At 38.8% G+C, this 22,423-nt stretch overlaps 1 protein-coding gene across 1 annotated transcript in view; it reads right to left on the reverse strand.

Annotated features, from left to right (window-relative positions):
- The window catches only part of HMCN1 (hemicentin 1), a 201,240-nt gene that overhangs the window by 92,898 nt on the left and 85,919 nt on the right, over positions 1-22,423 (reverse strand). The window contains 17 exon segments of the mRNA XM_050900953.1: positions 442-720; positions 3,416-3,570; positions 4,600-4,726; positions 5,223-5,261; positions 5,264-5,369; positions 6,047-6,177; positions 7,252-7,446; positions 7,865-7,960; positions 9,051-9,323; positions 11,174-11,301; positions 13,786-13,960; positions 14,787-14,946; positions 15,584-15,696; positions 17,250-17,394; positions 19,407-19,534; positions 21,021-21,119; positions 22,077-22,271. Coding sequence (XP_050756910.1) covers positions 442-720; positions 3,416-3,570; positions 4,600-4,726; positions 5,223-5,261; positions 5,264-5,369; positions 6,047-6,177; positions 7,252-7,446; positions 7,865-7,960; positions 9,051-9,323; positions 11,174-11,301; positions 13,786-13,960; positions 14,787-14,946; positions 15,584-15,696; positions 17,250-17,394; positions 19,407-19,534; positions 21,021-21,119; positions 22,077-22,271 — 2,544 coding nt within the window.

Consider the following 22,423-nt stretch of genomic DNA (forward strand, 5'->3'; position numbering starts at 1 on the left):
TCAAATGATGGAGTTCAATATTGACCGGTTGTATAAAATAGAGGATCTGCAGGGCTTTGAGATGGAAGAACTAAATACAAAGGTCTTAAAACAGTACGCTAAAGATCCCACTCAGAGTGGCTATTTCAAGTAGGTGTTGTTCAGCATGCACCTGTGAGAAAGAGAAAGGATACATGGAGAAGAAATAGTTTTGATACTTCACTAAAGCATGGTATCAAGGCCTGTGAAGTCAAGAGCTTTTTGAGAGTCACATAAAGCACAGGGTGTAAAGCTCCCTCTACATGGCCCTGCTAACACAAGCCAGTCTTTAAATGCAGCCATTGACTGCTGCGCACCCTTGACAGGCCTGCAAAGGCTGCTGACATTACAAAGGCAGAAAAGCTTTCAAAATGCACTTCCTGTAACGTGGCAAATAACCAAGTTCAATAAACTCTCACTTACCGTAGACATCCATGTCATATATTTTCTCAGCAGCTCCAGCAGCATTGGTCACACGGCAAGTGTACTTTGCCGAATCTGATACTTGGGCCCGAGGTATCTGCAGGAATTGCCCTCTATCCACATACAGAGCTTGGGGGCTGGAAATAATCGGGCGTCCATCTTTGTACCAGGTAATGGTAGGAACAGGGATTCCCTTGGTTTCGCATTCCAAATTTATAAGATTGTTAAGAAGCGCTGATACCTCTGTGGTAATATTTCCTCCTTTAATACTAGGAGGGACTGTTTCAAAAGACAAAACAACAACGTTAAAGCCTTAGTATACAAGTCTGTGCAGATTTAAATGGATTAAACAATAGAATGCTGTAAGAATAAAAGATTTTAGCTTAATCGGACTTCCAGCCCTTCCTGGTGTTTTTTGTTTGTTTTTTTCCCAGCAGAGTTATACATTGCCTGTACAATTCTCTGGGGCACACAAAGAGTTGAAATCACGAAGAGAACACAACATGAAGGGCCACCATATATTTAAGAAACAAGTGCCACAGCAAGGGGCACTGCAAAGCATTGCTGCCTCACTAGAGGTACCTGGAAACATTTTACCTTCTAGGCTCCAACATAGAATCATAGAATGGTTTGGGTTGGAAGGGACCTTACAGATCATCTAGTCCAACTCCCCTACCATGGGGCAGCCGGGCCTCCACGCATCCTGCAATGCATTTGGGCACGGCTCTGCCTCTTCCCCGGCTCTGAGGGGTAAAGAAAGAGCAATCCCTGTATATCTTGGGAGGTGCATCCTCCCAACAAGGAACAGCAACCTGCTATTTAAAATACCAAATACATCCAAGAGCCTCTACAACTGTAGTGGGAACTGCTCAGTACTCAAAACTTCTGAAGATGAAGTCACTTACTCTGAGACTAAATAGGAGCTTAACAGTCTAGCTTTATGCTCCTATTTTTGAAACTTTTGGCCCATAGTCATTTCCCTTGCTCGCTAGGCAGCAGTACTCAGATTTTTCTAGCAAACAAGCTCTCGTGTAAATCAGCCAATATAAAGAGTTCGTAAATCTCTGTAGAAGTAATAAAAACACAGTGCAATTGGCAACAACTAAATTTATGACTGCTGAAAGTACCAGACACATCTGGCAGACACATTAACTCCTCTGCTGCCAAACATGCTCAGTATATCCTAGACTTCCACTGACTTGCATAGTCTTTATTTAAAATGCCACTGCAGAAATGTAAAGCGAAGTGCCAGTGAATGGATCTACATTTATGAGATGGGTCTTGCAGAATATCAAACCATGAAGAAATATTTTCCTAATTAAATAATTTGTGTGCAAAAACACACAAACCTATAAAATATGCTGAAACACACCCAGTTCAAAGGTGAACGTATTTCTCTATCAGCAAATGCTTTCATTCACAGAGAGAGACGGGGAACGGTTTTCACATGGTGTTTTGGGAAAATATCAAAGCTGAAAGTAGGGCTAAAGAACTAAAACAAAGTAAGAACTAGCAAGAATAGCATCTAGGTTCCTTACTTACTCCATGGGCTTGCATTTGTCCAGCCAGGATTAATGAGAAATTTAAGAGAGCTATTCCATTCTACTATCATAAATTCACCTCTCGCTTCTGAAGAACCTGAAGTAAGGTCTACTCATCTACAAGGATTTTATTTGTGTGGGGTTTTTTACTCCTCTAATCTCACAACAGCCACAATCACCTGCAAGTCCTCACAGCATTTTCTTTGTTCCCAATGGAAGAAGACTGCACTATGACTGGTGTACAGGCATATTTCTGTGCATGTGGTTGCTCCATGCTTCAGAAACATCCCAGGCGAGGGAAATAATGTATAGTAAGTTCACAGTTATCAGAAGAAAAGACACACAATCTTCAGAAGCAAATCCATAGCAAATGAGGACTCATCAACTTAAGGGCTCACAGATTCAAATTCCTGTCCTTCGCACTCCGAGCACAAGAGCGTTATGCCACCTATAGATTTCTGCACTTGTTGCCCCCTAATTTCTGCTAGCACTGTGCTCTCAGCTTTCAGGTCTGACTGGGCTTTCACACGTTCTTTGTCTTCCAAATTGCAACACTATTCCTCTTGTCTCCTTTGAGGTCTTCCTTCAAAAGCTACTTCTTCTTTCTTCCATGAATCTTTCCCCTCCTTTTCTCCCAATTGATAATCTCCTAATTTACATTAAACTTATCTACACTCATCACAGGAATTGTTTGTTCTCCACCTCTTTGCTAAGACTCCACTGCTTGTAAAAACACAAAAAGTATACTCAGTGTGCTATAAACGTCACAAAAATAATAATAATGTAACGTCGTTATCTCATGCTAGTCCTTCTTCTCTTGCTATAAATGACCTCACTTGCTATAAATTACCTGTTTACACCAATTTAAGCAAGATGATCTTCAAGTAGTGTGGTATGTCATCTGGAACATTCTTTTTCAAAGACTATTTGGGTCTGATTCTTACTGGTTTTGCACTTTCCTTTATACTTTTGCACTAACTTTAATTTATGCCTGGCTGAATTTACTCCTAGCACAAGGTTAAGGAAAATAAGACCATAAGTGTATTAAAATAAAAAATCTTCTAATTAATTTTCTCCTCCCTAAGACAGATCAAAATAATGAAGCCAATAAAATAATTCAGTTGAAACTAATTAATAACAAAATTTGAGAAGGTCCTTCAAGATTTTTGGCTTTCACCAATGAGAAACTAATAAGCAGCACATAAAAGCCACTTAAAGGCCAAGCTTGCAAAGACTACATCCATACTTAACTTGATACATATAAATGCTCAAAAAGATCACTTTGTGAACAGATGAGTATTAAGTTATGTTTACACACAAAATTTGCAGGATCAGAGCCTTAATTTATATTTGTCTGAGTATCTCCATTCAGAAAACAAATCTTATGAGTGAAATTAAAGGATCTTCTAGGATCAGGCATTCTATAAACTTACCATGGATGATCAGCTTGACCTCCTTGACTTGTTTGCCAGCAGTGTTGGTGGCGCTGCACTGATAACGACCTTTGTCAATCCTTCGAGCATTCTTTATGTGTAGAACTTGATCTTTGTCCAGAAGCTCAACATTGGGATCACCCAAAAACAAGGGCCTGGAATAGAGATTATTTTGCTTCACAGAACTCTGACCCAATCCTTTCAACATTAATTTAAACTGACGGTAATAAGAAGAGGTCCTTTAATGGCAGTAATTGTACCATTAAAGAGTACCATTTAGCACTAGAGCAACAGCATTAATCCGAAGAACCACCATAAAGTGACAAACTATTATAATTAACTATTCCTAGTTTTTAGGAGAAACAAAAACACAAAAGTGCTTTATGCAGGTCATCCAGGATGCCTGCATCAGAGCCAGAGTCCTACTCCTGATCTCAGTTCCTTTTTCTAATTACTTAGGTCATAACAGTCCTTTGCTGATAACAAAATGTCTGCATTTACCAGATTAAAGTGTCAACATATCAATACCAAAGAGTGAGGAATTGTCACATCGGAATATCTGTGAGCAGTAGCCAATGTCTATACTTAACTACATTGTTAAACATCAACACTATTTAAAAATATTTACAGCCCATTTTGGTTTTCAGCTAATATTTAAGCCGCCAAGAATTCTTCTCTTGGTATGCTTTCCTGGAAGATGAGATGAAGAATTGAAACATGCAGGCTACAAATGTTTTAAAACCTTTAATGTATAGATGCAGAACTGCACAAGGCACTAGCTAGAAAATTGTTTGACGTGGGTACTGTCTACCAATGAAAAAATCATATCAGCAAAACAACTGTATTTTAACTAATGATATGTTTAAAATAATCCAGATAGAATAAATTCATAGAATAAACTCAAAGAAACGGTTACATATATCTTAGTTCAAGCACTGTCTGGCTTCAAATACTGTAAATCTGCTTTGCAAGTGCCAGTGTCAGTAATGGGACAGTTCACAAAGAAAAGCAGGATGCTAACTTTTCATTAAAGAACTTACCACCTCACACCACCACAAATTATATCCGATGACAATAACTTAACACTAAATAGTTAAAAGCAGAGCTTGCTGGTACAGTGTACCTTCTCTGTTCTAAGGGAGGAATAACCTAGACACAAATCACAAAAGCTATAACACACTTACTTGCCATCTTTGAACCAGTGTATGTCAGGAAAAGGGAAGCCTTTGGCTCTACATTCCAGACTGATTTCCTGGTTGAGGATGACTGCAATTTCACCGGGGGTATCAGCACCTATTATACTTGGTGGAACTTTAAAAAGACAAACATTACAGGAAGAACTGATATTTAAGCCAGAGAAGGTATGCTATGAAACTGGAAAAAATGCAGTAGTGGATCATACTATTCCCTTGAAACAACTTTAGTTTTCACTGCAAAGTGACTCCTGCTAGATCACAACGTCATTTCTACCATGACAAGCACTTCCACACTTGTTTTACGTACAGTTCACCTGCACAACTCCAATGTTAGACTGCTGTACGCTCAAAATACAAAACAAAGTATCAAAGACCAAAATCCAGCAATGAAAAGCAGCATTTTGTCTGTGTTACTATAAGAATGGCAAATTCTAAGTATTCAAAAGCCACCATGATGAGTGCTTCGGCAGCCAATATTTAATGGACAGTGAGAGGAAGAATCTATTTATAATGAGTTGAAATTTATTGGCTTCTTAAATAGCAACTGTTTTTCAGATCACCATCTTAAAAAAAAACAAACAAAAAACCAAAACCAAAAACATAGAACTAACCTAGTATATCTAGGTTAAACAGCTTCTCAGAACTTCCGCTACATTTATGGCTTTGCATGAATATTGTCCAGCATCATCAGTAGCAGCTTTAAGGAGCTTCAGTATCTTCCCATTGTGCAAAATCTGGAGAGTGCTGCTTTCCACAACCTTAAAAGAACCCGAGACATTAGCCTTATGTGATCCAAGTTACATCAGCCAAATATCACAGCTGGAATTTTTTAAGAAAATGGTAGTTTTAGTCTAAGGATTATCTGTTTCCCCTTTCAGTTACAGCACTAATCTCTTCGACTTTTGCAATCTATTCAATATGACTTGTAGCTCAAAATACAACAGAGAGTGGGAAAACCAAAGAAATTCTTTGTCCATCAGTAATGGTCACTCACAAAGGTGCATAAAGGGGTCTCTCCTCATCTTAAACTATCACTTATCAGCTACAAGTAGAAGCATAGGACTCAAAAGATAATCCTAAGAAATCCAAATCACGTCCAAGAGTTCTTATTTCTCCATCTATAGAATAAAGAAAATACCATTATTGGTCCCCTCTCCAAGGACTCTGGCATCTGCAATACTGGGAGATTGCTAAGGCTAATTCCTAGGGGAATCTTGAAAATAAAGAGTTTACTTTTGACTTATTGAACAGCTAAGCTAATGGATTAGTCATATTTAGCTGGCTTTCTGTGTGGGTGTTCTCAGTGCAGTTTAAATATACATAAAGGCATGTACATGTATTTACTTTAAATGAACTCTCATACCAAGCACTCAAAAGTTAACACAAAACTGACTGACGATGGCTATGTTACTTCAATTAGGTTACTCGTACATACCTGGATATCTTCTTTATACCAGGAGATGATTGGGAAGGGGTTACCAGATACTTCACAGAAGAGACTTACAGGGTGATGAACAACTACAGATGTATTTGTCACCTTTTCTTGATCTCTTATTTCAGGAGGAACTACAAGAAAGTTCAAAGTCATGCATTAAGCCTTCTATTCCAGTGATTTCCCACTTCCTCCTTCCCCCCAAGTCAAGGACCTCGGGAATCTAAATTTCTCAGACCATTTTCATTCCCTCGCCAATGCTTCCATTTGCCTTTTGGATCTGGACATACCTCCCTGTGTCCTTTCTTCTCTTTATCAAAAAAGAGTCTTCTCTTGCCCAATAACAGACTCCCAGGGAAATACACTCAAACACAATCACCATCACCATTTTAAGAGAATAATCTTAAGATTTAATCTTAAATTTAATTTTATTTACTCTTAAGATCCCATGTTATTTGCTTAGCATATAAAGGAAGCAAATTCCAGGGAGTCATCCTTCCTCTTCACTGCTCCAGTCATCCCCAAGAACATCTGCCTATCATTTGTCCCACTATGAATGCAAAGAGAATGGCCTTATGTGGTGGATTAGAAAGTTCAAATCCCACTGATGAGCCCTGCTGGCACAAGATGGAATTCCTGCTTTTCTCAGCATAAAGATAAGGATATAATCCTGCTCAGGCATCAGAACTAACTATCATGGGAAGTGAACAAGTCTGTAATAAAAGTACTCTGTAAGAAGCAAAATATCAAAACATATCTCAAGGCCACCTGCAGAGTTTCTATTTTCCAATTAGGACTCTGGAAGAAGAATATCAAGAGCAAGAATTCTCCTATTCTATGTTCATTCTGATAAATAACTTTTCTCATATTGGTATTTGAAATGCAGATCTATCACCCAATCTTTAATTTCTACAGTACAAAAGCCTTCATTTGTTATTTGCATTAAAGTTTTCAAGTATAACTAGAGCCCTCTACAAATGAGACGCACTTCGCTCTTTGAGCAAAGCAAAGGTGGTTTGTGCATAAAGTCACACAGAACAGAAACAACAGAAAAAATACAGAGAGTATCAGAGTAACAGAAATGCAAGTACTCCGATTAGATTTTATAATTTAACTGCACATGGGCAGATTTGGGGCACGCAATTTCCAACAATAAAAGAGAAGACGTTCTTCAAAAACAGTTCGAATAGTTGTTATTTATTATTTACCATTAACTTTTAGGTTGTATTTTCTTTCTGTGCTTCCAGCTTCATTGGTTGCCACACAGATATACTCTCCATTATCAGACGGTGTAACAGAAGCTATGATCAGCAGCATCCCGTCCTCCAGAATTGAAATCCCTGGTTCACTGCCTGTCAGCTCTCTTCCATTACGTAGCCATTTGATAACAGGCTTTGGAATACCTAACAAGAAAAACGTGAAACTTCAAGAAATGGTTCTCTCAGCTCAGAATAAGAAAGATTCAAACAATTCCCACTGCTTGCTGGAAGTCTTACTGGCAAGGACAATGCACAGGGAGGCTATGAGCTTTCAAACTTAGAGGAGGCCCCAACTGTTACAGTATGATTTGAAGATTAAAAATCTTAGTCCTAAACATTATAATATCCTTGTTGGCTAGCAATGATTTTTCACAGAACTTCCACACATGGTGGTTATTTAAATGACTCTTAGTTTGAATTTTTCCACATAAAGTATATATGGAAAATACTGTGCAGGTTGTACATTTTTACCACAACAAGGAGAACACAGAAACTTAGTAATTTTCAATGGTCAACAGAAAAATACACTTTTGTCGCTAAAGGTGGCAACAATGATACGTACCTTTTGCTGGGCACGGGAATGCAATGCGTTGATTTGCCACTCTTTCTTGAAAGGGACTGTTGTATGGAGGATCTAGATCCTCAATAGTAGGAGACTCTGAAAGAAAATTAGACCCGCAAAAAATTCTTGACCTCTGCTCCCAAATGTGAAAATACAGTCTGGTGATGCATCACTTCTAAGTCTCTCTTATTCTCACAAGGTCAGATTCCAATAACCCTCTATACATTGATGAAGTGTACTATACAAGCGTCTTGATTTCAATGGGAATATTTAGGAAGTAAGCAGTACAAAGAGGCTTTCAAATTTGACTGAAATTGGTCCTCTCTAAAACCCACTATATTTGTTTTGAAGGCAGAGACAGTGTTTCTGCAAAATCTGAAAAATATTATTTAAACTGTTTTTTCTCATACAACATATTAGTACTACTTCCATCCTTTGTTCTTGCATCTCATTTTAAACTTGTGTGCAGACTTAGACTATACAAAGAATATTACTTATAATTAAGTAAAACTCTTTGTTGTTTGTAACAAGTGGTTCGCAGCACCTCTAATCCAAAGGGATCGGAATGTTGCCTTTAGATTATTACAAAGAAGAAATAATTGCTGCTTAGCTTAAGTCAGTCATGCTACATTGATGTATGTCAGTCCATCAAGTGAGGAGTTACACTACATATTTAAATTGGCATGTTGACCACTGTTGCCCCGTCACCATTTCAATAGCATACTCACTGATTGAGTGAGGAGCTCATTTTCAGCTCATGAAAAATTCCAATTCTGTTTAAAGCTGTGACACCAGGCTCTGAGGTTCAGAGACAGTCTCTGAAAATGTGAGACATCTGAACACACGGAGATAATATTTGAAAAAGAGGTTTCCCATACTGGAATCTGATTTTAATTACCTACTACAAAACCAAATCATAAGTAGCTTGAAGATTATTTTTATTAAAAAAAAAGTAATATATTTTGAGTTTCTTTTTCTTATTTCTGCAAACTCTCCAAAGACTATTTGCCTATTCTAATTTTCCTTAATTAACATCAGAACATAATATCTAAAACAGATTTGGATTTTGCATCATATAACAGCAACAGCAAAGACCATTGCCCTCCATAAAATAAACCAGACAGCACTAGCATGAAATCATACCTAGTCAGGGCAGGAGGCAAGATTGCGGCCCTAATATAAATACCTTGAACTTGCACTGTTATCTCTGATGCGTCGTTGCCCGCTACATTACTAGCGACACACTTGTAGATCCCAGCATCAGGAAGCTGGACGTTGCTGATGCCTAGAGCTCCATCCAGGCTGCGGATAAACTGCCCACCATCTATCGGCACAGCACTTCTGCCTTTGAACCAAGTGATTGTTGGGGGAGGGCTCCCCTGGGCACTGCAGGGTATGTCAACTCTGTGGCCAGCTTGGACTTTCAAAACTCGAGGCCCACGCTGTATCTTTGGAGGAACTAAGGAAGACAAGTTTAGTCCATAGTAATGTGAAGAAAAGGATGTACAAGATCATTCTCGAAGGAAATTCTTTTCTGTTTTTGTCATTTTAGAAAATGTCCTTCCTTATTCACTGAAGCCAAATTCCCTCAGATGACTAAGAAAGCAGACCTGCATGTTCTCTACATAGGATAGGATGTACGATACGCTACTGCTTAACCTATTTGAAGAAGCTACATTTCAAATTCTACTGCGTGACTTCCATATGAGTAGTGTAATATTATTATTCTGAGCACATTTGAAGAGCTATGGGTACTGGTACACAAAACAATTCAAAAGCTTTCATGATAAAGTTAATTTTCCTTTTGACATTTTCATTTCCTTCCCCTAATCCCTGATCTTTGTATACTTCCAAACACAAGTTCAGACTAGGAGATAAAATATGACTGGGAGAGATTTTGCTGGTCCCAAAGAATAATATAAATCCAACGTAACTCTTTTGCCACAATGTTTTTCTTTCTAAGAATCGCTGACAATAAAAAGACTTATAAAGAATGTCTGATACAATAACAAGTGCCATTTTTCCAGACTCTCTGTTAATGTACAATTACAGATAAACAAAGATGTGCACTGATATCAGACTTCTCTATACACAGAACCAGACAGTAGTCTGTTATAGCCTTTATAATTCAATTAGTGTAGTCTGAAGGTTTCAGAGCTGCTGGGGGCCGGAGTTCCAATCTGGTACATTCGTGGTATGTGATCCACTTCAAAGACGTGTGCTGGCAATGGGCATTGGCAGCAACACTTCCAAACTCTACGTGAACCACAGGAGAATTATCTGTACACCCACAATTACTATCGATCAGCCTCGTCTGGGCTATGCCAGGCCATGGCTCCTGCACCCACTCTCCTGTGTGCTTTAGCACTGGCAGGAGGTACGTGTGCCACAACTTGTGCTTCTGTCTGACACAGGTGAGCAGGAATAAATGAGAGAGCATGGAGCTAACAATACGTCACATTGTGTACGTGGTTAAGAGACTGTGGTCGGGGCCCCAGTATGGGGAGAGTAGGAGAGAGACAAGGGAGTGACAATGTGATGACGTACGGTAAAAAGGAGAGGGAAGGGCATGTGGGTCCTAGCTTGAGCAAGAGCAACTAGACACCTTTACTGAGGGGAAGAGGAAGGTGGGGACAAGCCCAGGGTGCTGGTGTGAACAGAGAAAGCACAGTAAGATGGGTTAAGGTATTAGTTTGCAAAGGTGGGTACAGCTGAATGTATATGCATATAGCTGTGCACAAAGACAGGAGCAGCTGCCTATCCACAGGTGACACAGTCGCACACTGGTTTCACTACCAGCTGAGCAGGTGTGCAAGCAAACTTTGACATTCGCTACCAAAAGAGTTTGGATATGTAATTCCCATCACGTTGGTGGGAACTTGACACCTGTAAGCCTCAGCCAACTTCGCTATTCTCAGCCACTGTTTGCAAACTTACTGCTGAGAAACCTCTTGCACAGAGAACATCCAAGTGCATTAGAACAAGTTTTCAGTTCTTAAAATCCCTCCGGCTGACTTAAAAAGAGTCAAATGTCATATTGTGCTATAATTCTTCCACAAGCCTAAGGAACATTAAAGGAAGGGGGCTGGGGGTCTGTGTGTATATATATGTATACATACACGTGTGCGTATACAATATTTCCTTTCCACGTAACCAAGAACAACAACTTGCATATGAAGATAATATGACCTGAAAGAATACAGGTCAATAGTATTTCATGTACATAAGGAAAAACGTTTGAAAAGCTCTGCATGACGCTAAATTCCATGCAGAAACTTGCAGATTATTATCCTTTAAGTTAAAACTTACCATGTACACTCAGCTTCACTGACTGAGTCACATTCCCAGCAATATTTGTGGCTACACAGATATACATTCCACTGTCTGAAACTTGTGTCTCACTGATCTTCATTGACCCTGAGGGTAGGAAAGTGTGCCTGGAAAAATAAGCAGCATATACACTGTATAAACATGTATTGAAAGGTGAATGACCTCTACTTACACATTGCTAATGATTGCTACGAGCTAAAAACATCATTCTACAGGGCACACTGAGCTGTGCCATATTACTAAACTATGACTTACATTTACTCATTTTTTCTAACTCTTTTCTGAGCCAGTATATTCAGAATACACAGCAAATATCTAAAATACAAAATTTGGTTCTAGCTACTTACAGGACATATTAAAATCTGTCTTGTTTCTAGAAATGAAGGAAAAAAAAACCAAAACCAAACCCAAAACCAAACAGGTAGAGAAATGGAGCTCTTCAACCTCCTGTCAAAAATTTTTGCTCAGGCCAGGTCAGCAGGGTCAGAAAGTTAAACAACGTTTGATACTACTTCATCCCAGCAAAAAAAAGATGTTACGTTGACTCAAGATGGAAGAGAGAATTCTGAAGAGTATTCTGATTCAAAACTACCAGTTCTGGTGTTTACAGAAATTGTCATTATCCATCAGTAAATAGTTAACCACATAGCATTAATTTTTACTACAGTTCGGGTCACAGACCTGTAACATTGCAAGATACATTGGCCAGCTAAGCCAAAATCTTCTTATGTAGAAGTCAAAAGTAATAGAGAGAGGGAAAATAAATGAGGAGGGAAGAAAAAATGACAGCTAAGAATTGACAAGAAGAAATTCAAGTCTAGTACTCAAGCTTATAGACCGAATTTAGGGAAAGTTGGTGGGAAATGGTAGTATCATCTGTCTTCCCTTCCTCGCACTAATTAGGACAATGTTATCATATCGACATAACTGGTGAATTTTGGGATTGCAATGGCCTGAACAGATAAATGGAAAGAAAGTGAAGTGTATTTCCTCCAGGCCGCCCAAATCTGTCTGATATTATGATTCCTCCTTTGCTGCCCATATCTTTCCAAACCCCCCTTTTTTTTTTTAATAGCCCCAAAAGATAGATTGCTGGGGCAACTTATCTTCCATTATTTTGCCCACTAATTACATTTGCTTTCTGATAAAAGTTCCTTCATTTCTGATTTCACTCTTCTTTTGTTTACTGGTCACATTTCTAACATCATCTTTGGGTGGTCTCAAACAATTTTGTTTGGACTAATTCTTTAACTTTTGCTGACATCTGTAAACAATTTTATGGAATGGGCTGAGCTGGACTTCTGTTACTCTGGACAACTTGGATCTCTCCACAACAGCCATGAGCAAGTAGCCTAATTTATCAATGTCTCCTGAGGCAAAATGAGGACAAGTAAGGGACCAAGAATGCAAATTCATTAGTGCATGCGATGTGCTCACAGGACACAGCAGAAAATTCCACACAAATTACTAATAACAAATCAGCTCTCTGTGCGCAACCCTCCTTCACCAAATATCCTGGCCCAGCAGCTATCAGTTGCTGAGGCTGTCGCAGACTCGCTGGAACGGGTGGCTCCGAGGTGCAGATTTGGCCACAAGGAAAAGAGGCTCACCTTCAGGTCTGTACAATTCCTTAATTCAGCTCAGACACTGGCTGATTCCTTCCACTTGGACCGCTGAGAGACACTAGACAACAGGCACAGCAATCGCTACAGTGTGCATTTGGCCAGCGTTACCATTTCCAGGTTTGCGAATACAGCTGTAGCCTTTACCTCTTCTGAGGTATCTTGAAGACTAGAAAGCACTAGCATGCCCCATGACAGTACCTGGCACTTCAGCTGGGAACACACAGAGAATAATCACCTACTGATCTCCTCGCTTATTTTGTACCGTACTAAAATAATAAGGAAGAACTCCAATATTGTGGCCCATGCTGCATACAAGACAGTCTCCAACTCTTCATTCTATAAGGTTGTCAACTCAACATTTTTATGAGCATTTAGCTATGTTTTCACATGTTCAAGAATATCTGGAGAGTTTTTGGATCCAAAACACAGTAAGCAATGAGCCCTTGTAAGCACTCACAAACATTTAGCATCATCTGGTATTCTACTGGCAGCGCAGACTTCATATGAATAAAAGACAATGCTCTCCCAAGCATAAATATGAAGTGTTTAAGAAAAGGAAAACAGTTTTTAAACATTTACAATCAGGCACAGATTATGTGGGTCTCTGGGCACCACCACAGTACAAATATAACAGGATCTCTTTCATCTTGGCCTCCTGAGATTGCGTATAAACACGCACTGGAATGGAAGCTGTATAATGATACACGGTCTTAGTATCCTTTGGAAAGAGTTAACTGCTTGGTTTGGTGTCCTGGTTTTGGCTGAGACAGAGTGAGCTGCTGGCTGGGGTTAAACCACGACTCTTGGGAAAGAAAGTTTCAAGACCTAGTAAAACAGGGTCCTCATGCAGGACAACTTAATACCTTCTTATTGATCCTGTGGCAATTAGAAATTATACACCCTTCCAAAATCTTGAAAGCTTAGACGCAGTTTTACTTTTCTTTTGTTTTCATCAAACATTGTTACCTTGGAGAGAATGGAGATATGAGCTGCGTTTCTTTGGCCCAGGTAATTATGGGGGGTGGCAAGCTCTTGACTTCACATGGAAGTGTGACATCTTCCCCTGCAATTACTGAGATCTCTATGGGTTTATCATATGCATTTCCTTGCTGGTCTCCAGGCCTGGATACTCTAGGTTTCACTATAACATGGAACATGTTAAGAAGCTGCAATGAATATACGTATTTGCACAAATGTAACACCATACAATTTCACTTCAGATTAAACATCTATTTTTTATCAGGTATATAACATTACAGTCCTATTTTTAATGACATCTGCAATAGACATAAATCACTGTAATGCTGATGTACGGTGCCTGTAGCTCAGGCAATGGCTGATGCCTACATGCAATACCACAAATACCAACAAGACTGCACTATCTACCCAAAAAGCTGGATAGCAACAGATATATGTAGTTCATGCATATGCTGAGCTCTGCATTGCATCGGTAGTTTGCAACCAATACCTAAGCTATGTTACACTACAGCACCACCAACAAGCCATAAGTCTTGCAAAGCAAGCCTACACCTAAATCAAATCTCTTATAATATTGGGAGATGGTAGGAAGCTTTGGGACCGGTGGGATTAATGGATCTTCATTCTTCTATCAGCAGGAAATTCTATTCCTATACAGATACTTCCTATCCACTTCCATAAAAGATGAAATTATGATCAGCCCAAGATCCTAGTCCATGAACTCAAGGTAACAGGTATCAGGAGGTTTTAAGAGAATCATAATGGCTGAAGGATAGGCCTTTCAATATCAGCCATTTGTAAAATTGCCTAGTATGTGGATCCAGTGATCTAGGACAAAGTCAAAAGCACTAGTCAAGACTAGTTGAAATCCCGTTTGCACTGTGGGTATCCTAGTTCACAATCCACCTGCGTGGGTTTTACCGTCTAAAGTAGAATGCAACAGGGGGAGAAAGACAACGACACTGTATTTGATTTTAGCTTATACATACCATAGACAGTCAGCTGGACTTTCCGTGTAGCATAACCAGCAGCATTTGTTGCAGTGCACACATATTCCCCAGTCTCTTCACCCCCTGGTGAAACTACATACAGACTTCCATCAGACCCTGCAGAAAATTTCACATTGCTGGAAAGAATTACTTCTCCTTTCTGTGGAAAGAAAAAGGAAAGAAAAAAAGAAAAGTCCACAGTGCCTGGATTTTCTAAAATAAACCAAATTACAATCATTTAATTCAATAAAAGCTAAAGCTTACAGCGATAAAATAAAATCTAACAAAAACATTAAAACTATTAAAGGAATATAAAAATTATTAGTGCCTGTAGCATGTCCCCTAGCTTACCCCATTGCTGTGACTGATTCTTCGTATGAAGAATACTGTATTTTTACTGTAACACTGGGTCTGATTTTTTACTGTGCAATATGCTCCATGCTGAGCCCGGGAAGAAGGGAGGGGTGGGGGGAAGGTGTGTTTTTAAGATATGGTTCTATTTCTCATCATCCTACTCTGATTTGGTTGCTAACAAATTAAATTGATTGCTTTTCCCCAAGTTGAGTCTGTTTTGCCTGTGACCATAATTGGCGAGTGATCCCTCCCTGTCCTTGTCTCGACCCAGGAGCCTTTCGTTGTATTTTCTCCTCCCCATCCCGCCAAGGGGCAAGGAGTGAGCGAGTGGCTGCGTGGTGCTTTGCTGCCAGCTGGGCCTAAACCACGACAAATTTTTATGACAACTAAATGATGCGTTCCATTCATCTTTCACCATGAACAGCTCAAAGATGAGACATTACCTTGGACCAGACAATAGATGGCTTAGGAACTCCACTTGCTTTGCATGGTAATGTTACTGGGATTCCTTCAATGGTGCTGAATATCTGCTGTCCATGCTGAATAACAGGCAGAACTAAAAAGAAATGTAAATATTAAACACATGCAGAAGACATTTCAAACCATGGCACAACTCTTACAATAAAATCCTTATATTCAATTATTACTGGATACAGGCAGCAGGGTTTGGGAAATTTCAGCCTCTTCTCTGAAACGTAACATTGACAATGACCAGCCACTTTACCCTCCACTCTCCAGTCTTTCATGACAGAATAAATACCTGTTCATAACAAAGCATGTCAGCCATAGGTTGATCATTGGATTAGGTACATATTGTTTTAAACTAACTGTACGTATCTCACAGAGCTGATTGCAACAATTTCAGAAAATCTTTGTCACAATATACTCTGACAACATTTTAGGCTTCCCGAAATGATACTGTACGTGATTCAACCTATACAACACCTTTCATGAAAATGAGTTCAGCATTTGTGGTGGTGAATCAATTTCCATCAATGGACAACATTTTGAACAGAGCAGATATGAGTGAAGTACTGATCAAACTCCAAGCTCACTTAGTCTTCGTTATAAATGCTACAAAGTTGTGCTACCTGCAGTGATGGTTTCTGCAGAGACTGACTGTTAGATGAACTTGAATAAAAATACCAGATCACTTCACAAAATCAGTAACAAGAGACAACAAGAAGCCCAGTTCCCCCACTTAACTGAGCTGGTTTTGAATTAACAACAGAAAAAAGAAGAATCAGATTTAAGGCTATAAGACCAAAAACTAGATCTTTCTAAAAACATAGAAATATGTTCCTTTCTGTTCTCAAGTTCTGAAATATTCCAAAAACTAGTGTTCACATGGAAGGCCTTATCAGACACTGAGTACTTGCCTGTATTAAAAAATAATAGCTATTCTTAACATAAAAGGATGTTGCAGAATCTTCAGTGAAGCTTAAAATAAATCTCCCATGATTAATTTAACATGTGAGAAAATTTCAGGCTGTAAACCACGAAGCAGTTGTGACCCCACACAGAGTTAACAGAAGTATCTTCAGCTGAAATACAGATGGGTTACCACAACGCTAACACTTTGTCTTGCTGTCAGCGTACTTTTTGGTATGTTCTAATTAAAGAAAAAAAAGGGGGGGGGGGGGGAGGGGGAGACGACACCAAAAAACCAAACACATTTTGCCAAACTCATAATTCATTTTAATTCTAATTCTCCCATGAGTTGTGCTTCCTTATATCAGTTATGAACCCCCCAGACAGCACTTTTCATGGTTTTCCAGTGAACTTCCACTTGCATCTGTTTTGTTAATAAAGCTAGAGATGAATACTGCACAGCCCAACCTTTGTAGATGTTTAAAAATGAGGATCTTTTATGATCACAAAATGGTGTTATTTTTGTTTTATTTTAAAAACAGTCTCAATCGCTCAGTTCTTTCCTGTGCAGTGGATCCAATTTCCCACCATGTTACTTTACAAGGTAACAGCATTACAAAAGAGGAAATTTGAGAAATTAGTATAACTAACAAAAAAGCTCTCGTGAAAGCTGCTGTTAGCAAGAAATGCACTCTCATCTTGCATTCAGCACAAAAGCAACAAGACAGTGTTCCTTACCATACACATTAACAGTAGTAGTTTTGTTGCTCGTCCCAGCAACATTACTTGCCATGCAGGTATAATCACCGCCATCCTGCAGCCGAACTCTTTCAAGGTGCAGGCTTCCATCACTGCGAACATTAATGTAGGGATTGGGAACCAGCTGCCAAAAGAGTGATGTAACATTTTACTGAAGAAAAAACTTGTTGATAATATTTACTTTGGGATGCAGAGTGGCTTTACTTGACTATTTCACTTTCTTAAAAATTATATGTTCCTGGAGAATTTTACTAGAGCTTTTCCTACTTTCCATCGTTCATAAAAAGCTAACTTTAAATAAGAATTTTGGTAGCACCTCGTATTTACTGCTGGAGTGAGATTAAGATCTGCAACAGCAACTCTGCTCTGCCAGAGCACATATAGAACTGCCACTCATGCTTATAATTGTGCACTGAAGCAAAAACAAATTTAGCTGAATTATTTTACTGTGTTTTTTATCGGTTATTCCAGTAACCCAATTTGATCATAGGTCAGCTCTTGATGAGTGCAATGACTTGTTCTTCCACAAATAGATTTTTTTTTTTACAGTTATCAAAACCTTCTAACTTGCCATATCCATCAAGTAGAAGAGATCAGCTCTGAAGCACACCATCGTGAAAGATAAGAAAAGTTATAACTTTCACCAAAGAGTAGGTTTTTTAAAAGTTATATACCCTATAGCAACATCAAAAAAATCCATGAGCTCAGCAACATAGACTTGCCTTACAGAAAGGTTGTTAGAATGCAAAATTGTTCCAATCATGCCGTGCTCAGAAAAAGCTGCACTCTTCTCTAAATATAACTTACTCCCACACTTTCCTTAGCGTGTAGCTTTTGCCGCGAGCTTACCATTACAGGAATCTAGCACTACTATACAGAGGAATTAGCAACTCAACAAGGAGGATCCTGCCAGTATTTCTCACAGAAGTTACAGCCTGTGCTGCTTGCACTTACACAGTCTGAAAAAAACGCCAATGATTCCCAGGGATACAAAAACTGAGCAGAAAACTCTAGCAAGCAAAGGGTCAGGTAGTGCCAGGGTTCTGCTTGGTGACAATAAATAAAAAATTTTCCTATCATTTTTTAATTACAGCTGTGGAGAAAGGGCTTTAGGGAGAAATTAGCAAGCAAGATAAAAAGCAGAGCTTCACAGGGATGTTAAAGTCAGTAATTTGACTACTACTAAAGAAATAAAACTTCCCGCAGACAACTAACCTAGGCACAGCGTCTACACCACCTTTCTGTCTGCAGGGGTTATAAATTGGCAATGGCATGCTCTCAAAGGGGAAAGAAAACACTCTCTTTCATGCTCTGAGCAGTGCACCACCAGGAAAGGAGTACATGGTACAGGGATACTGACATTTATCTCATCCCATCAGCAACAGTATAAGTCACGATGTTAAAAAAACCCTAAATCTAAAGAAATCTTCTGGTATCTTTCTTTTTAAAAAACAGGGAAAAAGAAATGCTTTTCAGTTACCAGGGTTTAAACTCCAGCACTTTTGTCATTCTGGTAGGTATATTCCACTACCATTCCTATATTCAGAGCCCAAGGCTGAAATTCAAGAGCTAACGAGAATGCATAAAACTGCTTTGAAAGTAAGTAAAATAGAAGATAAAAGGACAATTCACAAATACTTTGGTTCCAAGTTCTTTTCTAGACCTTCACATCCCCCACTACCATCTCCTATTCCCTCATCTATGCTTCAGAGTTAGAAATTTCCTAGTGTGGGCAGTGATCAGTGAGGTATAACCATCAGGATGCCACACTTCCACTTTCATATTTTGAACAGTAATAAACTATCATTTCTCAGGGGAACGGCTGTACTCTGACAGCGCCTGCAGAAACTCAGAAGCAGCTACTGCCTTACAGATACAGCCAACTGGCTTCTCCTGAGGAGGCAGAAGCTCCTGTTGAGTGGTGGTTGCCTGCTGTAATTCACCTCGATGACATTGGATCCTTGTTTCCAGTGAGCCAGACCAATCTCGTGAAGCATCTTTATTTGTAAGCATAACATCTATCAGTATATTTTTACATCAACTTTTGTAAATTAAACCACGTTGTTATCGTGGCTTGAAATGTCAGTTGTAGATTTTCTCTGCCAATAAATCTTACAGGAAACGAAACATTCTTACCACCATACTGTTTTTAATCCACCTCCGGTCTGGAACGGGGTTTCCAGCAAGCAGTACACACGGCAAAGTGAGCTGCTGCCCCTCAATTACATTGGCTGTGGCTGGACTTACTCCAATCAGAGGTGTAACTTGAACAAAAGAAAGAATTACAAGAAATTATTAGGAATTTTTATATATTCATGTAAAGTATTAAATTTGAACTTTTATTATTAGTCCTGTCACTAGTGCTACTTGCAGCAGCAGCAGACAAAGGTCCCCTTGCGCAAGGTACTGTAGAAATATAGAGCAAGAAACATTTCCTACAATGAAAACTACATGATTTAAATAGAAAGGAAAAAAAGGGGTAAGAAAAAAATGTTGCCATCAACAAACAGCATGAGAGTTCCACCATACTTAATTTTACGACAAAAAATACCAGATGGGATTCCGGTATCTGAAATGTTAACGATGCAGACAGGAAAAAAAGAAAGAAACAAATGAAGGGGTAGGGTAGCATAGGAGAGAAAGGAAGCTGGAGGAATACATGTACAATTATCCTAAGACTAAGGAATGGCAGCAAATGGAAGAGGTTGTCCAGCTGAAATTGGATCCAATCCAGTATTTCCCTGAAAATTCATGTTCCCCTGATACCAAGTTGATATATTATTTTTCCTTACTTAGGCACAATACCAAAGAACAAAAGTAGCAGGTTTGGAGAGGACAAAAAATAAGTGGTATTTCCTTTGGGCATAAAATTTTAAAGGCTTACAACAGAGGTCAACAACCCAGTAGAAAATTCTGCATGCTCTGTAAAAAGCCAACAGAAAGCACTCCTGGACACATGCTTGTTAAATTAACTTTAAGTAATGGGGATTAAATAACACTTTTAAATAGGTAAAAACATGTCTATCAAATACTACTAGCATTACAGATTCCCACTACATGTTTTAAGTTAACAAATGGTTTCTTCGATGGCAGATGGACTCCATTCTCATCCTTCCGCAAATGTATACATTCCATAGCATTATCTTTCCTTTTATTGCCAATTGTCCAACTGAGATAATAAACAACTCCTTAATAGCACAGCTATTGTCAAAGCTAGACATTTACTGTCGTCTTGGATCACTAAGATTCCTTCCCAGTTATATCAACACACTGACCTAAGCAAGTTCACTGCTGCTTGGTTTTTTGGTTTTGTTTTTTTTTGAGATGAACTAAATGGCAGAAACCCCATCATTAGCATTCATTATTATGGTGATTTTTCATTCCCTAATAAATTTACTTAGGAATAAGAAACAGAAGACAGGATAAATCACTTTTCTAAGGTCCGTGTTATAACGTGTAGATGGAACTAATTCAAATTAACGTAGCCAGTCAAAAGACAACATTCTAACATGCAAAATTCACTGAAATCAATTACAATATGCCACGCAAATGTATTCTGATTCAGTTTGTGTGGATGACTACATATATGTAAATGTAGCATATAGATATGTCACCACGTATGTACATAACCCCCAGACATCCTATTTGTTGTACAAACACCACCAACTATCGCCTCCTCCAGCGTACGATGGTACTGAAATGCCGCCAGTCTTTCCTTTCACTGTCATCACTGACATTAACCAGTCTTACCCAGTCCAGTTACTGTGATCGTGGCTGGCTGTGACTGAATCCTTCCAAACTGGTTCTCAGCTTCACAGATGTAAGTTCCTTCATCACTGACCCACAAATCTAGAGGGGAGAAAAAAAGAGATCCGACTGCAGCATCTGAAATGATATTGAGAAGTTTGCAATACATGGATACCCTATCCTTTTATCTTTCAGTTTCAAATATTCGGTTTTGGCCAGATCATTCCTTTCCACCTGTCACGAAGTACAGAAGCAATGACTATATGAGCACTTGAGTAAAAAAAGCACTATATACATATATATGATACTTTTCATCACTTTATCTATTGCATATACTTTAATATAGTATATACTAACGTGTATAAATAATATACGGTAGTACACTATATATCTACATGTACATATGCTATCATATAGTGCATTGACTATGGAATATTGCTTACTATGTACAGCAATGTCTGTCTGCATGTGAACAGACACCCACAAAATAGTACGTGAGACATGAGTTACTGCACTGTATGTACAGTAGAGAGGAATTACTTCACTCAACCTGATTATGTCTAGAAAGGAATAAGAAAGCTAATTAAGAAAACAGAATAACATCACTTAGCATAAGGGTGATTGAAATGCTCCAAGTAACTGAAATCACAAAGCCACTTGCAGAATTTTTAGTTATTACCCAAATTAGGACTTGTCTAAAACAGCGAGTTTAGAAACTATTCTCTCTCAAAAAAAAAAAAAAAAAACAACCACCAAAAAATGAAAATCCTTGGCTCCTCGGTATCAGAGACCATAACCCACATATGTTTAAACAACGGTGTAATAATTTCTATGAAGAAGAGTGAAGCCAATGACCAAACACAACTGAATTCAGAAACTCACAGGAAAATGAAATGCATGTCAAAAGCAATGAAGTCAGTCTCAGAAACACAATCTCTGATAAAAATCCAGTCTTTTTACAAAGTTCACAATTTTATAAAGTAGTATAGTAACTTAAATGCATTGCATATATCATATTTCCTTCTGGAAACTTTTTTTTAAGAAGTTCAGTCTACTTACTATTAATAGATAGAGCTCCTGTTCTGAGTTGAGTGATAGAACTAACTGCGAATGGTCTTGAGAAAAGGGAAGCACCATTTAGCCGCCTCCATTTAACCTTTGGTTCTGGGTAACCCTGAACGTAGCATGGCAGCGTGATGTTTGAGCCAATATCCGCAGATTCATCACTGGGTTCCTGCGTGAAAACTGGGGGAGCTGGGGGGGACGGGGGACGAGGGGAAATACACAGAAAGTGAATTGGGGCTGCAACATGACATTAGCATTCTGCTTGTACTATTGACGACCTAAATTTATGTCCTATTATGCACAATTGTTCTTCTAACAACAGATTCCCAACTCTAGCAACA

This window comes from Gymnogyps californianus, chromosome 8 (assembly GCF_018139145.2).
Source record: "Gymnogyps californianus isolate 813 chromosome 8, ASM1813914v2, whole genome shotgun sequence".
Classification (NCBI taxonomy): Eukaryota; Metazoa; Chordata; class Aves; order Accipitriformes; family Cathartidae; genus Gymnogyps; species Gymnogyps californianus.